General features: G+C 43.2%; 1 protein-coding gene across 7 annotated transcripts in view; it reads left to right on the plus strand.

Annotated features, from left to right (window-relative positions):
* birc6 (baculoviral IAP repeat containing 6) overlaps positions 1 to 14,632 on the plus strand; it is an 85,511-nt gene that overhangs the window by 14,649 nt on the left and 56,230 nt on the right. For 2 of the 7 annotated variants that reach the window (XM_042742193.1, XM_042742197.1), the window contains exons 8-37: positions 65 to 234; positions 331 to 389; positions 510 to 2,003; positions 3,060 to 3,209; positions 3,545 to 3,770; positions 5,177 to 5,337; positions 5,440 to 5,571; positions 5,676 to 5,807; positions 5,912 to 6,078; positions 6,310 to 6,443; positions 7,266 to 7,427; positions 7,516 to 7,647; positions 7,798 to 7,895; positions 8,092 to 8,239; positions 8,339 to 8,472; positions 8,569 to 8,715; positions 9,078 to 9,265; positions 9,365 to 9,661; positions 9,857 to 9,956; positions 10,554 to 10,768; positions 10,899 to 11,107; positions 11,217 to 11,563; positions 11,713 to 11,932; positions 12,033 to 12,169; positions 12,248 to 12,385; positions 12,716 to 12,846; positions 12,951 to 13,082; positions 13,204 to 13,419; positions 13,995 to 14,178; positions 14,280 to 14,483. In XM_042742193.1, the coding sequence (XP_042598127.1) occupies positions 65 to 234; positions 331 to 389; positions 510 to 2,003; positions 3,060 to 3,209; positions 3,545 to 3,770; positions 5,177 to 5,337; positions 5,440 to 5,571; positions 5,676 to 5,807; positions 5,912 to 6,078; positions 6,310 to 6,443; positions 7,266 to 7,427; positions 7,516 to 7,647; positions 7,798 to 7,895; positions 8,092 to 8,239; positions 8,339 to 8,472; positions 8,569 to 8,715; positions 9,078 to 9,265; positions 9,365 to 9,661; positions 9,857 to 9,956; positions 10,554 to 10,768; positions 10,899 to 11,107; positions 11,217 to 11,563; positions 11,713 to 11,932; positions 12,033 to 12,169; positions 12,248 to 12,385; positions 12,716 to 12,846; positions 12,951 to 13,082; positions 13,204 to 13,419; positions 13,995 to 14,178; positions 14,280 to 14,483 (6,364 nt within the window). The remainder of the gene's footprint in view (positions 1 to 64; positions 235 to 330; positions 390 to 509; positions 2,004 to 3,059; positions 3,210 to 3,544; positions 3,771 to 5,176; positions 5,338 to 5,439; positions 5,572 to 5,675; positions 5,808 to 5,911; positions 6,079 to 6,309; positions 6,444 to 7,265; positions 7,428 to 7,515; positions 7,648 to 7,797; positions 7,896 to 8,091; positions 8,240 to 8,338; positions 8,473 to 8,568; positions 8,716 to 9,077; positions 9,266 to 9,364; positions 9,662 to 9,856; positions 9,957 to 10,553; positions 10,769 to 10,898; positions 11,108 to 11,216; positions 11,564 to 11,712; positions 11,933 to 12,032; positions 12,170 to 12,247; positions 12,386 to 12,715; positions 12,847 to 12,950; positions 13,083 to 13,203; positions 13,420 to 13,994; positions 14,179 to 14,279; positions 14,484 to 14,632) is intronic. The other 5 variants (XM_042742196.1, XM_042742198.1, XM_042742194.1 and 2 more) reach the window with 4 other exon arrangements.

Below are 14,632 nucleotides of genomic sequence, written 5' to 3' on the forward strand. Positions count from 1 at the left end.
ATTTCTAAAGTGGATGAGAATGGCGCAGTACACCTAAACCTCCATGTTTTTCTCACCTGTGCAGGTGCATTTAAAGTTTGAGGTGAACCCATATGACCCAGCCATCCTGAGGCAGCTGATCCTGTCCGGCAGCGAGCAGCAGAGTCTCACAGGCACAGAATCACGAAGGCCCACACTCTCCTGGCTAGAAGAGGCCACCTGCTGCTCTGACTTACCCAAACTAGAGGGAGACAGGTTTTAAACCTACATATACATACCAAAATTTTTTTACTGAAGATGTCTTACTCTGTTGTTGTGTCTATCGAACATGTCCTGTGTTTTTGTACCTAGTGATGACCAGATAGAGGACTCGGACAGTGAAGAGCATTCCAGATCAGAGTCGGTCACAGGTAAAAGCACTTGGACATTGGTTTTCATGTATTAACAATGTCTTTTCAACATACTGTATCTGCACTCAATGTTGTCAACAAACACCCTCTTTATTGTTTTCCTGCTTTCCATTTGTGTAGGCCCACTGGGTCAGAAAGAGACAATGGAGGTGAGTTTGGGAGTCACAGCTCTCAGTGTCCTACAGCAGCCTGAGAAGTTGCAGTGGGAGGTGGTGGCCAGTGTGCTGGAGGACACCGTTAAAGACCTGGAGGAGCTGGGGGCCAACCCTCCACTCTCACTGGGCCCCCCAAAAGCCGACAAGGCTAAGGAGAGGCCAGCCGAGCACCACAACATTCCCTTCCCCTGCCTGCTGGCCGGAGGACTGCTAAGCTACCGGTCAGCAGCTAGTTCTCCACTAGGTCCCCCTCCGTCTCGGCGCTCCATGGATAGCCCAGTAAGGACTGCTGCCCCTGAGGGGCTTGCACCGGACCAGGGTCCCATGGAGATCGAGTCCTGTAATCCCCCCACAGACCTGGGCTCCCCGAACCTACCACCACTCGCCCCTGTGCAAAGGACTATGCCTGTACTACTCCTGTACAGCATCAAGGAAGCAGATGAGAAGTCTTCAGGGAAGGTGTTCACCCAGATGAACAACCTGATGAGCAAAGGGCTTCACGAGGAGGGCTTTACTGTCCCTCAGATTATCGAGATGGAGTTTGACTCTCACGAGCAGCTGTTGCTGCAGGACCCTCCCATCACGTACATCCAGCAGTTTGCGGATGCGGCGTCTGGGCTCGGACCTTTGGATGGGGAAAAGTGGAGCTCTCTGGCTCCCCGGCCAGGTTCTCTGGTGCAGTGCTTGCGGGTGCCAAAAGCATTGGAGGAAGAGAACCTGTATGTTGATTCCATCACGCCCTGCAGTGATGGATTACACTTGTTAGTCGGTCTTCAGCCGTGCTCCGTAGAGTCCCTTAGCGCTATCAATCAGGTGGAGGTGTTAAACACCCTCAACCGTTTGCACTCGGCTCTCTGTGGCCATCGCAAAGGACAGACACTGGCAAATGGCCATGACGCCCACTCGGGCACCTCTCCTCCACAGACCCCTCTCATTCTGCCCCCTCATGACCAGCAACAGCCCCATACTTCCAGACCTCTAGGGGGCAGTGGTGGCGGCGGATACCTTGCGCTCTACAAGTTGAATTACTCCACCCGCATCGTAACCCTGGAGGAGGAACCGGTGAAGATCCAGCAGATTCGTGACCCACGGGATGCCATCACATCTCTCCTCCTCTTGCCGCCAGATGTGCTGGATGGCAGAGAAGATGACGGAGAGGAAACTTCAGAGGAGTCTACACCTTCAGGCCTCAAAAATGGCACAGGAACGGTTGCGTCCGCAGTGACAGCGTGCCCAAGCTTGGGAACTGCCATTGGGAAGGAAAAGAGAGGAGAGGTGGCTGGACTTGGACACCTGGTGGTGACTACGCAGGCAGGTTACATCATGATTCTAGACTTGTCCACTCTTGAGGTGATGGCCAAGGTGGAGCCAACCAAGAAAGATGGGACAGAGGAGGTGGACCCCTTCGTCTCTGTTACCTACTGCTCAGGCACCGACCGGCTATGCGCCTGCACAAAAGGTAAGCAACCCAGATGCTTTAAAACAGGCTTCTTCATTTCTTGTTCACTAACAAGGGCATATGAGGTGTGGAGGTTCACTGTTTCTTTCAGTTTAGCTTGCTGCCCACACATACCTCATTGCCATGGTAACCAATAAGGTTCTCAATAACCGTAGTGAGCTCAGCCGACTCTCGAACAGGGCTGAAACACTCAAACTGAAAGTGAATTGTTTGTCCACCGTACTGGTTTTATAATATGTATTGCTCTTTTGATTGGCTGAATTAAACAATTTAGTACAGTTTATGAATCCCTTGCTGTGGTCTGTTAATGCCTGCTTTGCTATTGTGTGTTTTTGAGTATGCATAAATGTAATTTATTTCTATGATGACAAAGCTGGATTTTCAGTAGCCATTACCAAGCAGTCTTCAGTGTCACATGATCATTCAGAAATCATTCTAATATGCTGATTTGCGTCATCACATCTGTGCATGTATTAGAATAAGGGAGAATAGGTGGATCTATCCCTGCCTTTCACTTTTGGTTTACTTGCTGTCCGTCGCTGTATTAATGAGTATTTTAATTAAGACTAAAATAACTGTTACTATAAGATATATTTGCAGTTAGCAAGTTAAACAAGCCTGAATCCTCTAACCGTATGTATAATGTGCGTACCTTCCTTAATCTGCATATGAATAAATAAATTGTGTGGTTTCTTGAAGAGGTGTGCCAGTACTTTTTTTTAAAGGTATCTGACTGTTTAGTGTTCACCTGATAGGTGATAAAACAGACAAAAAAATCTCCAACTCGCATTAAAGGAGGTAACTAATTAATATATAGAATATTCAGAATATCATAGATACTCTATTGACTTGGCTTGTGACCAGAATATCGTCTTAAGAATTTTTGCACAAGAAAACCCTATTTTCTCCAAAAAATGTAGAAAGTTTAATACTTTATAGTTTAAATAGATATTTTTGTTTGCAGTAAACATGCTCATGCAGTTATGTCATTCATGGTGTACTATAAAAAGCTTTAGCACTTGGTCACATAATAAGTTTTTTTTTTTTCTTATATGGGTGGAGAACTTCATTTCCTTCAAATTGGAGGTGTGTATGATGATATCGATGACGCCGACATTTTTGTCGACGGCCCCCTGTCTAATAGGGCAGAGCAACTACTGGATGGAGCGAAACCCACATCAAATCCTTCAAGCCCAGGGATCACAGGTGAGTGACATATGGAAGCATATTAAACTTGTGTGTTTGTCTGTCCAACATAGTGCAGGAAGTTCAGATAGTTGATTTAATTTGCCCCTTCAGCTACCCCACATCAGAAATCACCCTTAAGAAATCAATTTGTTCTGTTGAGTTAAAATTTGTCTGTTTAAAACAGCTGATGCACAGTGTGCTTTCAGGAAAATTTTCCTCTGTGTTGTTCTTTGTTCATTGTGTCATCTGATGTTGTATTTCTCTCTCTGTGTAAATCACACTAGCAGTGAAATTATGGTTTGCCTCATACCCGTGGAAATGTTCAGTATAGTAAGCTGTGTGTCTTTTGGCAGGAGTTGACCTCCTGGTGGACCAGCCATTGACCGTAGAGACACTTTCTTCTCTGGTGGAACTAACACGTTTTGAGACGCTGACGCCACGCTTCTCCGCAACAGTGCCCCCTTGCTGGGTGGAGGTGCAGCAGGAACAGCAACAAAGGCGGCATCCACAACACCTTCACCAGCAGCACCACGGCGACGCCGCGCAACACACACGCACGTGGAAGCTACAGAGCGACAGGTGTGCATTCACAAACAACCTACACTCAGGGCTAAAAGTTCTCCGGCATGCGGTGTTTGGCTGCGGGAAAAAAAAGTCATCCTACATTTAAAAACACTCACATTTGAGTTCATGAGTTCGCCTACCAATGTATGAGAGGAACACAGCTTTCATTCTCAACCAAACTAACATTACTAGCCAATCAGAAGTTATTGCTCTTATAAACACAAGACCTGCATTAGCTGATGAATGGAACAGAAGCCTGGGTCTCGAGTGCGACACATTGAAAAAGCTGCAAAGCACAATGGTCAAAGATTTCCATCTAGCATCATATTTACATAGAAAAGCTATTAAAAAGACAGCAGAGCTTTGTAAACAGCTCAGAGTAATCACGTTATCTCCAAAAGAACGATATGATTGCCAGAACAAATTTATTCTCCCTCTGCATATGCGGTGAGTTTGGGTTGCTTAATTAACGTTCATCTGGGAAAAATCACTTGATTTGTAATGTAAATCATTTAAACCTATGCCAATACAGGAGAATACATCAACATATTTCTTAAATATGAAATTTATTGTACATCGCGATGCCAAAAAAAAAGTTTCTGACTTGCATGTGGCCAAATATTAAAATTAAATGTATTTGAATGTCGTTGAATCACATGAAACATCACCAGGCCGTTGGCTCCCTCTGCAGGTATTTGTTATAATATAGGCGTATTTGTGTATTTAAAAGTGAAAAAAAAAAAGTGAAAGTGACGTGACATACAGCCAAATATGGTGACCCATACTCAGAATTCATGCTCTGATTGTACCCTGTCAAGGACAAAGTTAACCAGCAAAACTTGATATCAAAAGCATCCTACATAGTACATGTGTTCGCACCACATTGTAGTGAGTAGCCTTTCTTGGTATTGCTGTTTCAAATATCAGACCATAAACTGTAGTCTGAGCCTGTCATGGGCTAATGGCAATGGCAGATACGTTACTAATTAGTTTCAAGGGAAATATTTTTTTTTTTTTTTGCCAAATAACCCTGTGTATGTGTCCGCCCCCGCAACCCCCAAGCTCCGGAAAAAAGTTCAGGCTCAGGATTTTTTTTTTTTTTGCTTTAACCCCTGTACACTCTTCCTCATACAACATGCACCTGCCCTCAAAGTACTTTTTTGACCTTAAAACACGTGATTATGTATATATGAAAGCATGTGTAGTTGAAATCAGATGCGCGCATATTTATTAATACAACAGTTCTTTCTGGTCCTCAAATCTGTTTGGCTCAGATGTTTTTTTACAACCATGTGTTACTCTACCAATATCCCACACACACATGCATCTAATATACATATTTCATTTAAAATAAAAAATATGTTTCTGTAGACATTTCCCCCCCTTTTTTGCATGTAATGTGTAATATCTCTCTCTCTTAGCTCCAGCTGGGATGAACATGTGTTTGAGCTTGTCTTACCTAAAGCCTGCATGGTTGGACATGTGGACTTCAAGTTTGTGCTAAACAGCAGTATTACTAACATCCCACAAATCCAGGTCACACTGCTGAAGAACAAATCACCAGGCCTGGGCAAAGTGAATGGTGAGTCACTCTTAACTAGAAAAACATACTGTAGATTCCGGGGGCTAGTTTGATCTGATTTTATTCCGTAATTCTTTTGTTGTGTAAAACTTTGTGCTGCAGAGACAGCAGTGGACAGGCAGATTGTTTTCCCATTGTCTCATGTCTTGCACTCAAATGGAGAGAAGAACGGACAACCACATCTGCATGATTTCTCAGAGGACATCCAGTTCATGGACATCGAGGAGTCACCAGGTGAAGAGTCCAGATGATTAAGCCATCTTGACCACCTAAAAACATTCACCTGTTATGCTAACGTCTGTCAGCATTCTTTAATAATACATCTCTGTCTGTCTCAGGCTCCAGGCTCTGTCCATTCCTGCAGGAGCACAAAGATGATATCTTGTGTGGGCCGGTGTGGTTGTCCAGCGGACTGGATCTGTCTGGACACGCAGGGATGCTGAGTCTTACAAGTCCCAAACTCCTCAAAGGTTCGCCCGAACAGTCATCACAAGCCATTTATAGCAACCACTTCCTCCCATTCTGCACTGGTGTAAATATGCAACACAAATTTTCCTTTCATTCCTCTTTCTAGGCATGGCAGGAGGAAAGTATCGTTCGTTCTTGGTGCACATTAAGGCAGCGAATGATAAGGGTCTGGATGAGAGCTTGAGGCCGGTGGTGCGGATGCCCTCAGCCAAACCTCACAATAGTAAAGCTCACTCGCTCTCATCTCTGCTGCAGAGAGCTCAGGCCACCAAGGTACAGTACAGTGTGTGTGTAGTCATTTCAAAACTGACGTCATAGCTTTGAATGCTGGTTTGGGGGTGATATTCAGTCGTGTAACTGCTATACAGACCCCTCTAGTGGCTGTATAGCTGCATTGCTTCATAAAAGAAAGAACTGTTGATTTGTGCTCTTTGCATAGAGGTAAAAGTCAAATGATGACCAGCACCGCAGCTCTAATTTTTTTAAAATCTCGCTTCTTTTCAGGAAAAGGCCTCTACGTCTAAAGCAGATCCTCAGTCTGCCCCTAAAAAGCCTGATAACCTGCGGGGCTGTGACTTGCTCCAGGAAGTGTCTGTCACAATTAGGAGATTTAAGAAAACGTCTGTACCCAAAGAACGGTAAGAAATAAATGTATGCACTATACACTACCATTCATAAGTTTGGAGTTGGTAAGATTTTGAATGTTCTGTCTCTTATGCTCCCCAAAGCTGCATTTGTTTAATCAAAAATACAGTAAAACTGTAAAATTCTGATATATTAAAAATATCTGTTTTCTATTTTAGAATATTAATTATATAATTTATTGCTATGAAGGCTAAGCAGAATTTTTCAATGTCACGTGATCCTTCAGAAATCATTCTAATATGCTGTTTTGAAGCCCATGTTTTTGGGCACCACAGTTGTGATGCTTAATATTTTTGTGGTGACTTTGATAATTTTTTTTTCTGAATTATTTGATGAATAATTCAAAAGAACAGAATTTCTTAGAAATAGAATTATTGTAACAAATCTCTATTGTCAGATTTGATCAAGGGCTGCAATATCAAATTAAACGTTTGCTTACATACTATATGTGTGTACTGTGTGTTTATTATGTATATCAATACACACGTACATGTTTATATTAAGGAAAAATATGTAAGATTTCTATATAAAATATTTATATGTAATATAAATTATATACAAGTATAAATATATACATATAATTATATATAAAATAATGTGTCTGTATTTATATATACATAAAAATATACACAGTACACACACACAATATAGTATGTTAACAGTCATACACTCAAACGTTTTAATGGTAGTGTATGCATTGCATGTATTAGTTTGCACATTAAGAAAAGAATTACTTTGTTTTAGTGAGGCATTTTAAAGAATACGATATCCAGCCCATTGTCTGAGTGTGCTGTCTGTCTGCTTTTATTTCCCAGAGTGCAACGCTGTGCAATGCTTCAGTTTCCTGAGCTCCATGAAAAGCTGCTAAGAGGTTTGTGCAAGCATGGAGAAGACGGGCAGAGCTCAGAACACTGTCAGAGTCTTATTTTGGACATTCTCTGCTGGCTGGCAGGGGTTTACTCCAACGGACCCTGCAGGTGAGGTGTCACAGTGAGCTAGTATTTTTAGTCTCTCAGTTTTATCTCTTGCCTCTTTTAATGAATTTTATAATACTTTGCCCTTTAGTTTGAGAGAGGGGAAGGAGGGGCTTTTGACTAAAACTAGGAGACGGCTGACGGAAATCATCAGGGCATGTTTCTTTGAGGCTGGACGCAGTATAGCTCATAAATGCTCACGTTTTCTTGCACTTTGTATTAGGTGAGTTTGCAACCTCACTGTATTTTTCTGATCTTCAGTCTTGTAGTCTCATTGCAGAACTAATGAACCAGACTGTCCAGTTAACACGTGCAGATACAGTGATGTCTTGTTCATTAAGTCTAATGGATAAATGTGTGTCTGACATTTCAGTACCGGTAAAGGAGACCCTGGTCAACAAGGTTTTGGCCAGGCTCTATTTAAAGCTCTTCTGGATAATATGCCTTATTTGCCTGCTGCTGCCACAGGAGGTAATTTTTTTTATTTATTGTAAATGTTGAAAATGTATAGCGCCCTTTAATTTTATTATAGTGAAAAGACTTTCATTCCAAAAATGTAATCTATTTATTAAACTATACTACTGTTCAAATGTCTTTTAATTGTGCAGAAATAAATATGGACTTATTTAGGTTAAAATGTTAAAATATTAATGTTGCTGTCTTTCAGGATCTGTCTTCTGGTACTTTGTCCTGTTAAATTATGTGAAAGATGAGGACCTGGCCAGCTGCAGTACCGCTTGCGCCTCTCTGCTCACTGCTGTCTCTCGGCAGCTGCAGGACCGCTTGACTCCACTGGAGGCGCTGTTGCAGACCAGGTCAGCTTTATATACTTGACCAAAAAAGCTTTTTCTGAACATGTAGAAGTGATCGTTTTAAGGAAATAAAACTGTTTTGTCATGGTCCTCTCTATTCAGATATGGTCTGTATGGGTCTCCATTTGACCCTGTACTGTTTGACCTGGAGGTGAGCGGGTCTTCCTGTAAGAATGCCTTTAGCAGCAGCATTGGGGTCCAGTCGGATGAGATCGACTTGTCCGATATTCTCTCAGGTGTGTCAGTGCATTCTTTGCCCATGCACTTACATTCATCAATAAATATCAAAATAGGAAAGACAAACATGTAATGGTTGTTGTGTCTAATGTCAGGTAATGGAAAGGTGAACAGTGGTGGGGCGGCAGAGGGCAGTTTTACTGCCCTGACTGGCCTGCTGGAGGTCGAACCCCTGCACTTTACTTGCATCTCCACCAGTGATGGCACCAGGGTGGAGAGGGATGATGCAAGTATGTTCACCGGTACATAATCTACTTTCCTTTTCCTCTCTTTCGCATCTTGTTTCTTTTACCACCAACTGTGTCATCGTGGACCTCATATTTAAGGTGTGGTCACACTACATGAAGTTTTGCAGGCAATACAATTCCATTGTCCAAAGTTTAGCATGAGGCACAGCTCACATTGATGTCACTTTCAAGCCAAGCAAGTAACTTCTGACAATTTGCCTGACCAACTTTAACCTTTTGCCAAATCTGCAAAAACCCAATCTGATTTCTAATTAAATTACTATATTTTGCACACAGAATTTCACTGAGCACCAGTAAAGGTGACCGCACCTTTAGTGCTAAAATCTGTGCTTGTTTCCGTTTACGTTCTACTACAGTGAGCACCTTTGGTGTGACGCCCACAGTGACAGGGCTGTCTGCTGGGAGCGTCGGTGAGGCGTCCACGGCCCTTAGCTCAGCTGCACAGGTGGCCCTTCAGTCCCTGTCTCATGCAATGGTGTCTGCCGAACAGCAGCTTCAAGTTCTTCAGGAGAAGCAGCAACAGCTTCTCAAACTCCAGCAGCAGGTCATACATAAATGCATTCTTTATTAATTTTAATAATCTTGATGTCTTGATTAATTCAGTACTTTGACTTTATGTAACTGGTTATCTTATGAAATAGAAGCGAAGCTGGAGGCCAAACTTCACCAGACCACCGCAGCCACTGCAGGATCAGGCGTTGTCAACTCGGTGCCATCCAACCCGTCCTCCGCCCCAGGCTTCTTCATTCACCCCTCTGACGTCATCCCGCCCACTCCTAAAACTACACCGCTGTTCATGACGCCTCCTCTCACCCCACCAAATGAGGCAGTGTCTGCGGCTATTAGTGTGGAACTGGCTCAGCTCTTCCCGGGATCTGTCATTGATCCTCCACCTGTGAACCTTTCTGCACAGAATAAAAACACACAGAAAGCCAGACCAGTAAGTTCTGAAAACCAAATATACTCCAAAATGGATTTTGTGGCAAATTTTTGCATAATAGCAGAGGCTAATAGGTAAGGTAGCATAAAAGATATGTTATTTTCCTGTAAGGGGCTGTGTGTTGTTTATTTACCTTCTTTAGTTAAACTTGTGGGTTGCGTTCAGCTAATGTGTGAGCATGTGTTTTCATTACAGAACCCCATAGGAAGTGGCCTGGCATTGGCAATCTCACAAGCCTCTCACTTTCTACAGCCTCCACCACATCAGTCCATAATAATCGAACGGATGCATTCAGGTACTTCACATTAGCCCTCACACTAGAACAGTGGTTCTCAACCAGGGGGCCAGGGCCCACTGAGAGCCCCAGCAAACAAAAATGGGCAGCGTGTCGGCAAATATCTCTGTTGCGCCTCGGACGTCCTGAGTTTGTGTCCCGGCTCATGGACCTTTCCTGAACCTGCCCCCCCTTTGCTTAATGTCTACATACTGTCCTATCATAATGATATATAACCAAAATTAAAATCTTAAAAAAAAAAAAAATTACATATTACAATTTTATTTACCCAACTTTTCCAAGTTTAGAAATCACACTTTTAAAAATCACACTTGGCCTTCTCATATACCCAGGTTTTTCAAGAAAGTTGGTCAATTACAATAAGAAATACCTTGATTTTGTGTTTTTTCTGAGCAAGTTTTGTCTTTTTGAGTCATCTTGGGGCCCACATAGAAGTTTGCTGTGGCTTCCTGGTTGATTATCACTGCTGTAGAACATACTCTGTTTCTTCCTCATTACGGATCCTCGATCTGTGAGGTGCATTTGCTTTATGTTTAAGTTTGCCAACATCATTTAATTGTGTGATCTTTAACATAAAGACTGAATGTCACTTTGTAGGTGCAAGGCGGTTTGTGACTCTAGATTTCGGCCGGCCGGTGTTGCTGACAGATGCACTGATCCCCACTTGTGCTGACTTGGCCTCCCTTTCCATCGACATTTGGACTCTTGGGGAGGAGGTGGATGGAAGGCGGCTCGTGGTCGCCACAGATATCAGCACACACTCACTGATTCTACACGACTTGTTGCCTCCTCCCGTCTGCAGATTCATGAAGGTTTATACACATTTAGCATAGTCAAATCTGCACAGAGCTCATAGCAGTCTGCTTTCTATAAGCTTTAGCACAGAGAATATAATTTTTATATAGAGACATCACTGTCACTCACTCTGTACCCCTCCCCCAGATCACTGTGATTGGTCGATACGGCAGCACTAATGCCCGTGCTAAAATCCCATTGGGTTTCTATTACGGCCACACCTATATCCTGCCATGGGAAAGTGAACTGAAGCTGATGCATGACCCTCTGAGGGGAGAGAGCGAAGCTGCCAGTCAGCCAGATCTGGATCAACATTTGTCAATGATGGTGGCCCTGCAGGAGGATATTCAGTGCAGGTCAGTGAGGCTGAAAAGCTGCCATTGGCATTCAGTATTTTAAATGAGCTGCCACTGCTACCATTCAAAATTTTGGTGTCAGCAAGGTTTTTATTTTTTACTCTTATAGGTATAATCTTGCCTGTCATCGACTTGAGACGCTACTTCAGAACATCGACCTGCCACCTCTTAACAGCGCTAATAATGCACAGTATTTCCTGCGCAAGCCCGATAAAGCAGTTGAAGAGGATTCCCGTGTTTTCTCTGCCTACCAAGACTGCATTCAGCTCCAGCTGCAGCTCAACCTGGCTCACCACGCAGTCCAGAGGCTGCGCGTGTCTCTGGGAGCCACCCGGAAACACCTGCCTGAGAGCTACGACCCCAGAGAGCTGGTCCAGAACTCTTCTACAGAGCAGCTCCGAACTATCATCAGATACCTACTGGACACACTGCTCAGCCTGCTGCACTGCTGTAATGGTGAGGGAGGCAGCCGTTCCCAACACCACCTCACTTTTTAAAAAAATACGTTACATTTGAATTGCCCTTTTTGCGTTTCTTTAGTTTAAATGTCAGAATGAATGTTTTCCCCCTCTCTCTCTCTCTCTCTCTCTCTCTCTCTCGCTCAGGTCACTCTGTGCCCTCAGTGTTGCAGAACACGTTTCATGCCCAGGCGTGTGAGGAGCTCTTTAAGCAGCTGTGCATCAGTGGAACTCCTAAGATCCGTCTGCATGCTGGTCTGCTGCTGGTGCAGCTGTGTGGAGGCGAGAGGTGGTGGGGCCAGTTCCTGTCCAACGTCCTTCAGGAGCTCTACAACTCTGAGCAGTTGCTCATCTTTCCTCAGGACAGGTAACACAAACAACACACTCTTGCAGAAGTTGTATGACATTATCAGAACTATTCCTAGGGATACTCAGACCTCCTTATGTCCGTCTTTTCATTTCCTCAGGGTGTTTATGTTGCTGTCCTGTATTGGCCAAAGATCTTTGAGTAACAGTGGGGTTCTGGAGGGTTTGTTGAACCTTCTGGACACACAGTTATCCCCTCTGCAACAGAGTAGTGCAGCACAGCCCCGCAGGACAGAAGGTGCGTGTTTGAGAATTTTTTTGTAATGTGTGTCTATGTGCGTTTATGGTTATGGTACAGATTTGTATGCGTTTATAGGCGTGTTGGATATCCCCATGATCAGCTGGGTGGTCATGCTGGTCTCTCGACTGCTCGACTATGTGGCCAGTGTGGAAGATGAAGCCTCTGCAGCTAAGAAACCTCTAGGGGCTAAAGACAGAGAAAGATCTTTTACAGGTGAAATTATTAAGCTTGTATTAATTTTTTTTTAAATGTTTTGTATGAGTGTTTCTTTTATATATATATATTATATATAAATATATTATATGTATTTCTTCAGTGTTTCTAAAGTCTGTTATGCTCACCAAGACTCTATTTATTAGATGAAAATGATAATATTAATATTCTAAAATATTAACAACTTTTGTATAAATGGCTTTACTGTCACTTTTGATGAATTTAATGTGTCCCTGCTAAATAAAAATATCAGTTTCTTTCAAAAAAAAAAAAAAAAACTGACCCCAAATTTTTCAACGGTGATGTGCCTCCTCTTTCCAATCATACCAGGGAACCAGTGGAGTTTCATAAACAACAGTCTGCAGTCTCAGAACCCAAGCAGATCCGCCAAAGGCAACAACAGCAGTTTAGATCGTCTATATTCACGCAAGATCCGCAAACAGCTAGTCCACCATAAACAGGTACATGTGTCTCGCACAAACATCCTGTGCTTATATATCTGCACTTGAAATCTTTTCCTTATTACGTATAGTGTGGGTCTTGATCAGTTCTCCTTTCACTGCAGCAGTTGAATTTATTGAAAGCCAAACAGAAGGCTTTGGTAGAGCAAATCGAGAAAGAGAAAATTCAGAGCAACAAAGGCTCCTCCTACAAGCTGCTGGTGGAACAGGCCAAACTCAAACAAGCCACGTCCAAGGTAAGAGTCCAAACTTTTGTTAACTCCTTGTCCCTTAGGGCTGGGTGTGGAACAACATTCGGTGAAAAAGCAGCCTTTGAACAGATTGTAAGATTAACCCTGTGGTTCTTGTTTTCCCCAGCACTTTAAAGATCTGATCCGTTTGAGGCGGACAGCCGAATGGCCACGCTCCACCTTGGACTCAGAGGCATCTGTGGCAAAAGAGACCCCTGAGGTGGAGCTCCTGCCCTTCACGCTGTCTCATGAGCGCTGCATCTGCGTCGTCCAGAAGCTCGCTCTCTTCCTCCTCTCCATGGACTTTACCTGTCACGCAGACCTGCTGCTGTTCGTCTGCAAGGTGCAACATACCTTTTCACTTACAGAGGGGGAAAAAAGTGCTTGTTTTGAAATCTATTGAATTTTGATACAGTACCATTCAGAAGTTTTGGGGTCTATTACATTTTTAAATTGTTTCTTTTCAGAGTTGTCTCCTGTGCTTACGAAGAATGCATTTATTTGATCAAAAATACAGTAAAAAAGCAATATTGTGAAATATTACAATTTAAATGAGCTGTTTTCTTTTTAAATGCATTAAATTAATTTCTTTCTGTGGCAACAGCCATTACTCCAGTTTTCATTGTCACAAGATGCTTTAGGAATCGTTCTAATATGCTGATTTTGTGCTCAAGAAACATTTCTTATTATTATCAATGATAAAAAACGTTGTGCTGCTTTTTAGGATTCTATGATGAATGGAAAGTAAAAAAACAAAACATTTTTTTAAAATAGAAACATTCGAAAAATTTTCCCTGTCATTTTTGATCAATTTAATGCACCTTTGCTGAATACAAGTATTAAGTTCTTTAAAAAATCTTCCTGACTTCAAACTTTTGGATTTATCTTAAATGTTCTAAATCTCATTCACCTGCTCAGGTATTGGCCAGAATAGCAAATGCAACACGACCCACAATCCACCTGTGTGAGGTGGTTTCAGAACAGCAGCTGGAGAGGTTACTGCTGTTACTGGTGGGAACGGACTTTAACCGCGGGGACATCTCATGGGGTGGAGCCTGGGCCCAGTATTCGCTCACCTGCATGCTGCAGGACATCCTTGCAGGTGTGTTTTAGGTTTGAAAAGATGTTCTCAGCAGCCCACGGACTGTCATTCATGTTTTATATGTCTATGTCTTTTATTCAGATGTTTTCATGTGTTTGCAGGAGAGCTGTTGTCTCCAGTGTGTTTGGATGGGATGGAGGGGGCGGGGGCTGATGAGGCCGGTGCTGCCTCTTCCTCTGTAGTGGTGGATTCCGATGACTCGCTCCCCCAGCCGACCCCCATCCCACTGGTGCCGACCATCGATGAGCCTCTAGGACCTGATATCATCGCAGGTACACCCGGGACATCATCCTCTGTGTTCCAAAGTGCGTTGGTAACCCCGCCCGAATAGCACATCACCTCACATGGACCTTCACCTTTCTTTTGTTTCTGGTGTTTATTTGTTTGTTTTCCTCTCTTAGATGAGCTGCATGTATATTTGGTTTGTGTTTGTAATAGAGGTATAATGCAGTGG

Source organism: Cyprinus carpio, chromosome B17 (assembly GCF_018340385.1).
Source record: "Cyprinus carpio isolate SPL01 chromosome B17, ASM1834038v1, whole genome shotgun sequence".
In the NCBI taxonomy this organism is placed as follows: domain Eukaryota; kingdom Metazoa; phylum Chordata; class Actinopteri; order Cypriniformes; family Cyprinidae; genus Cyprinus; species Cyprinus carpio.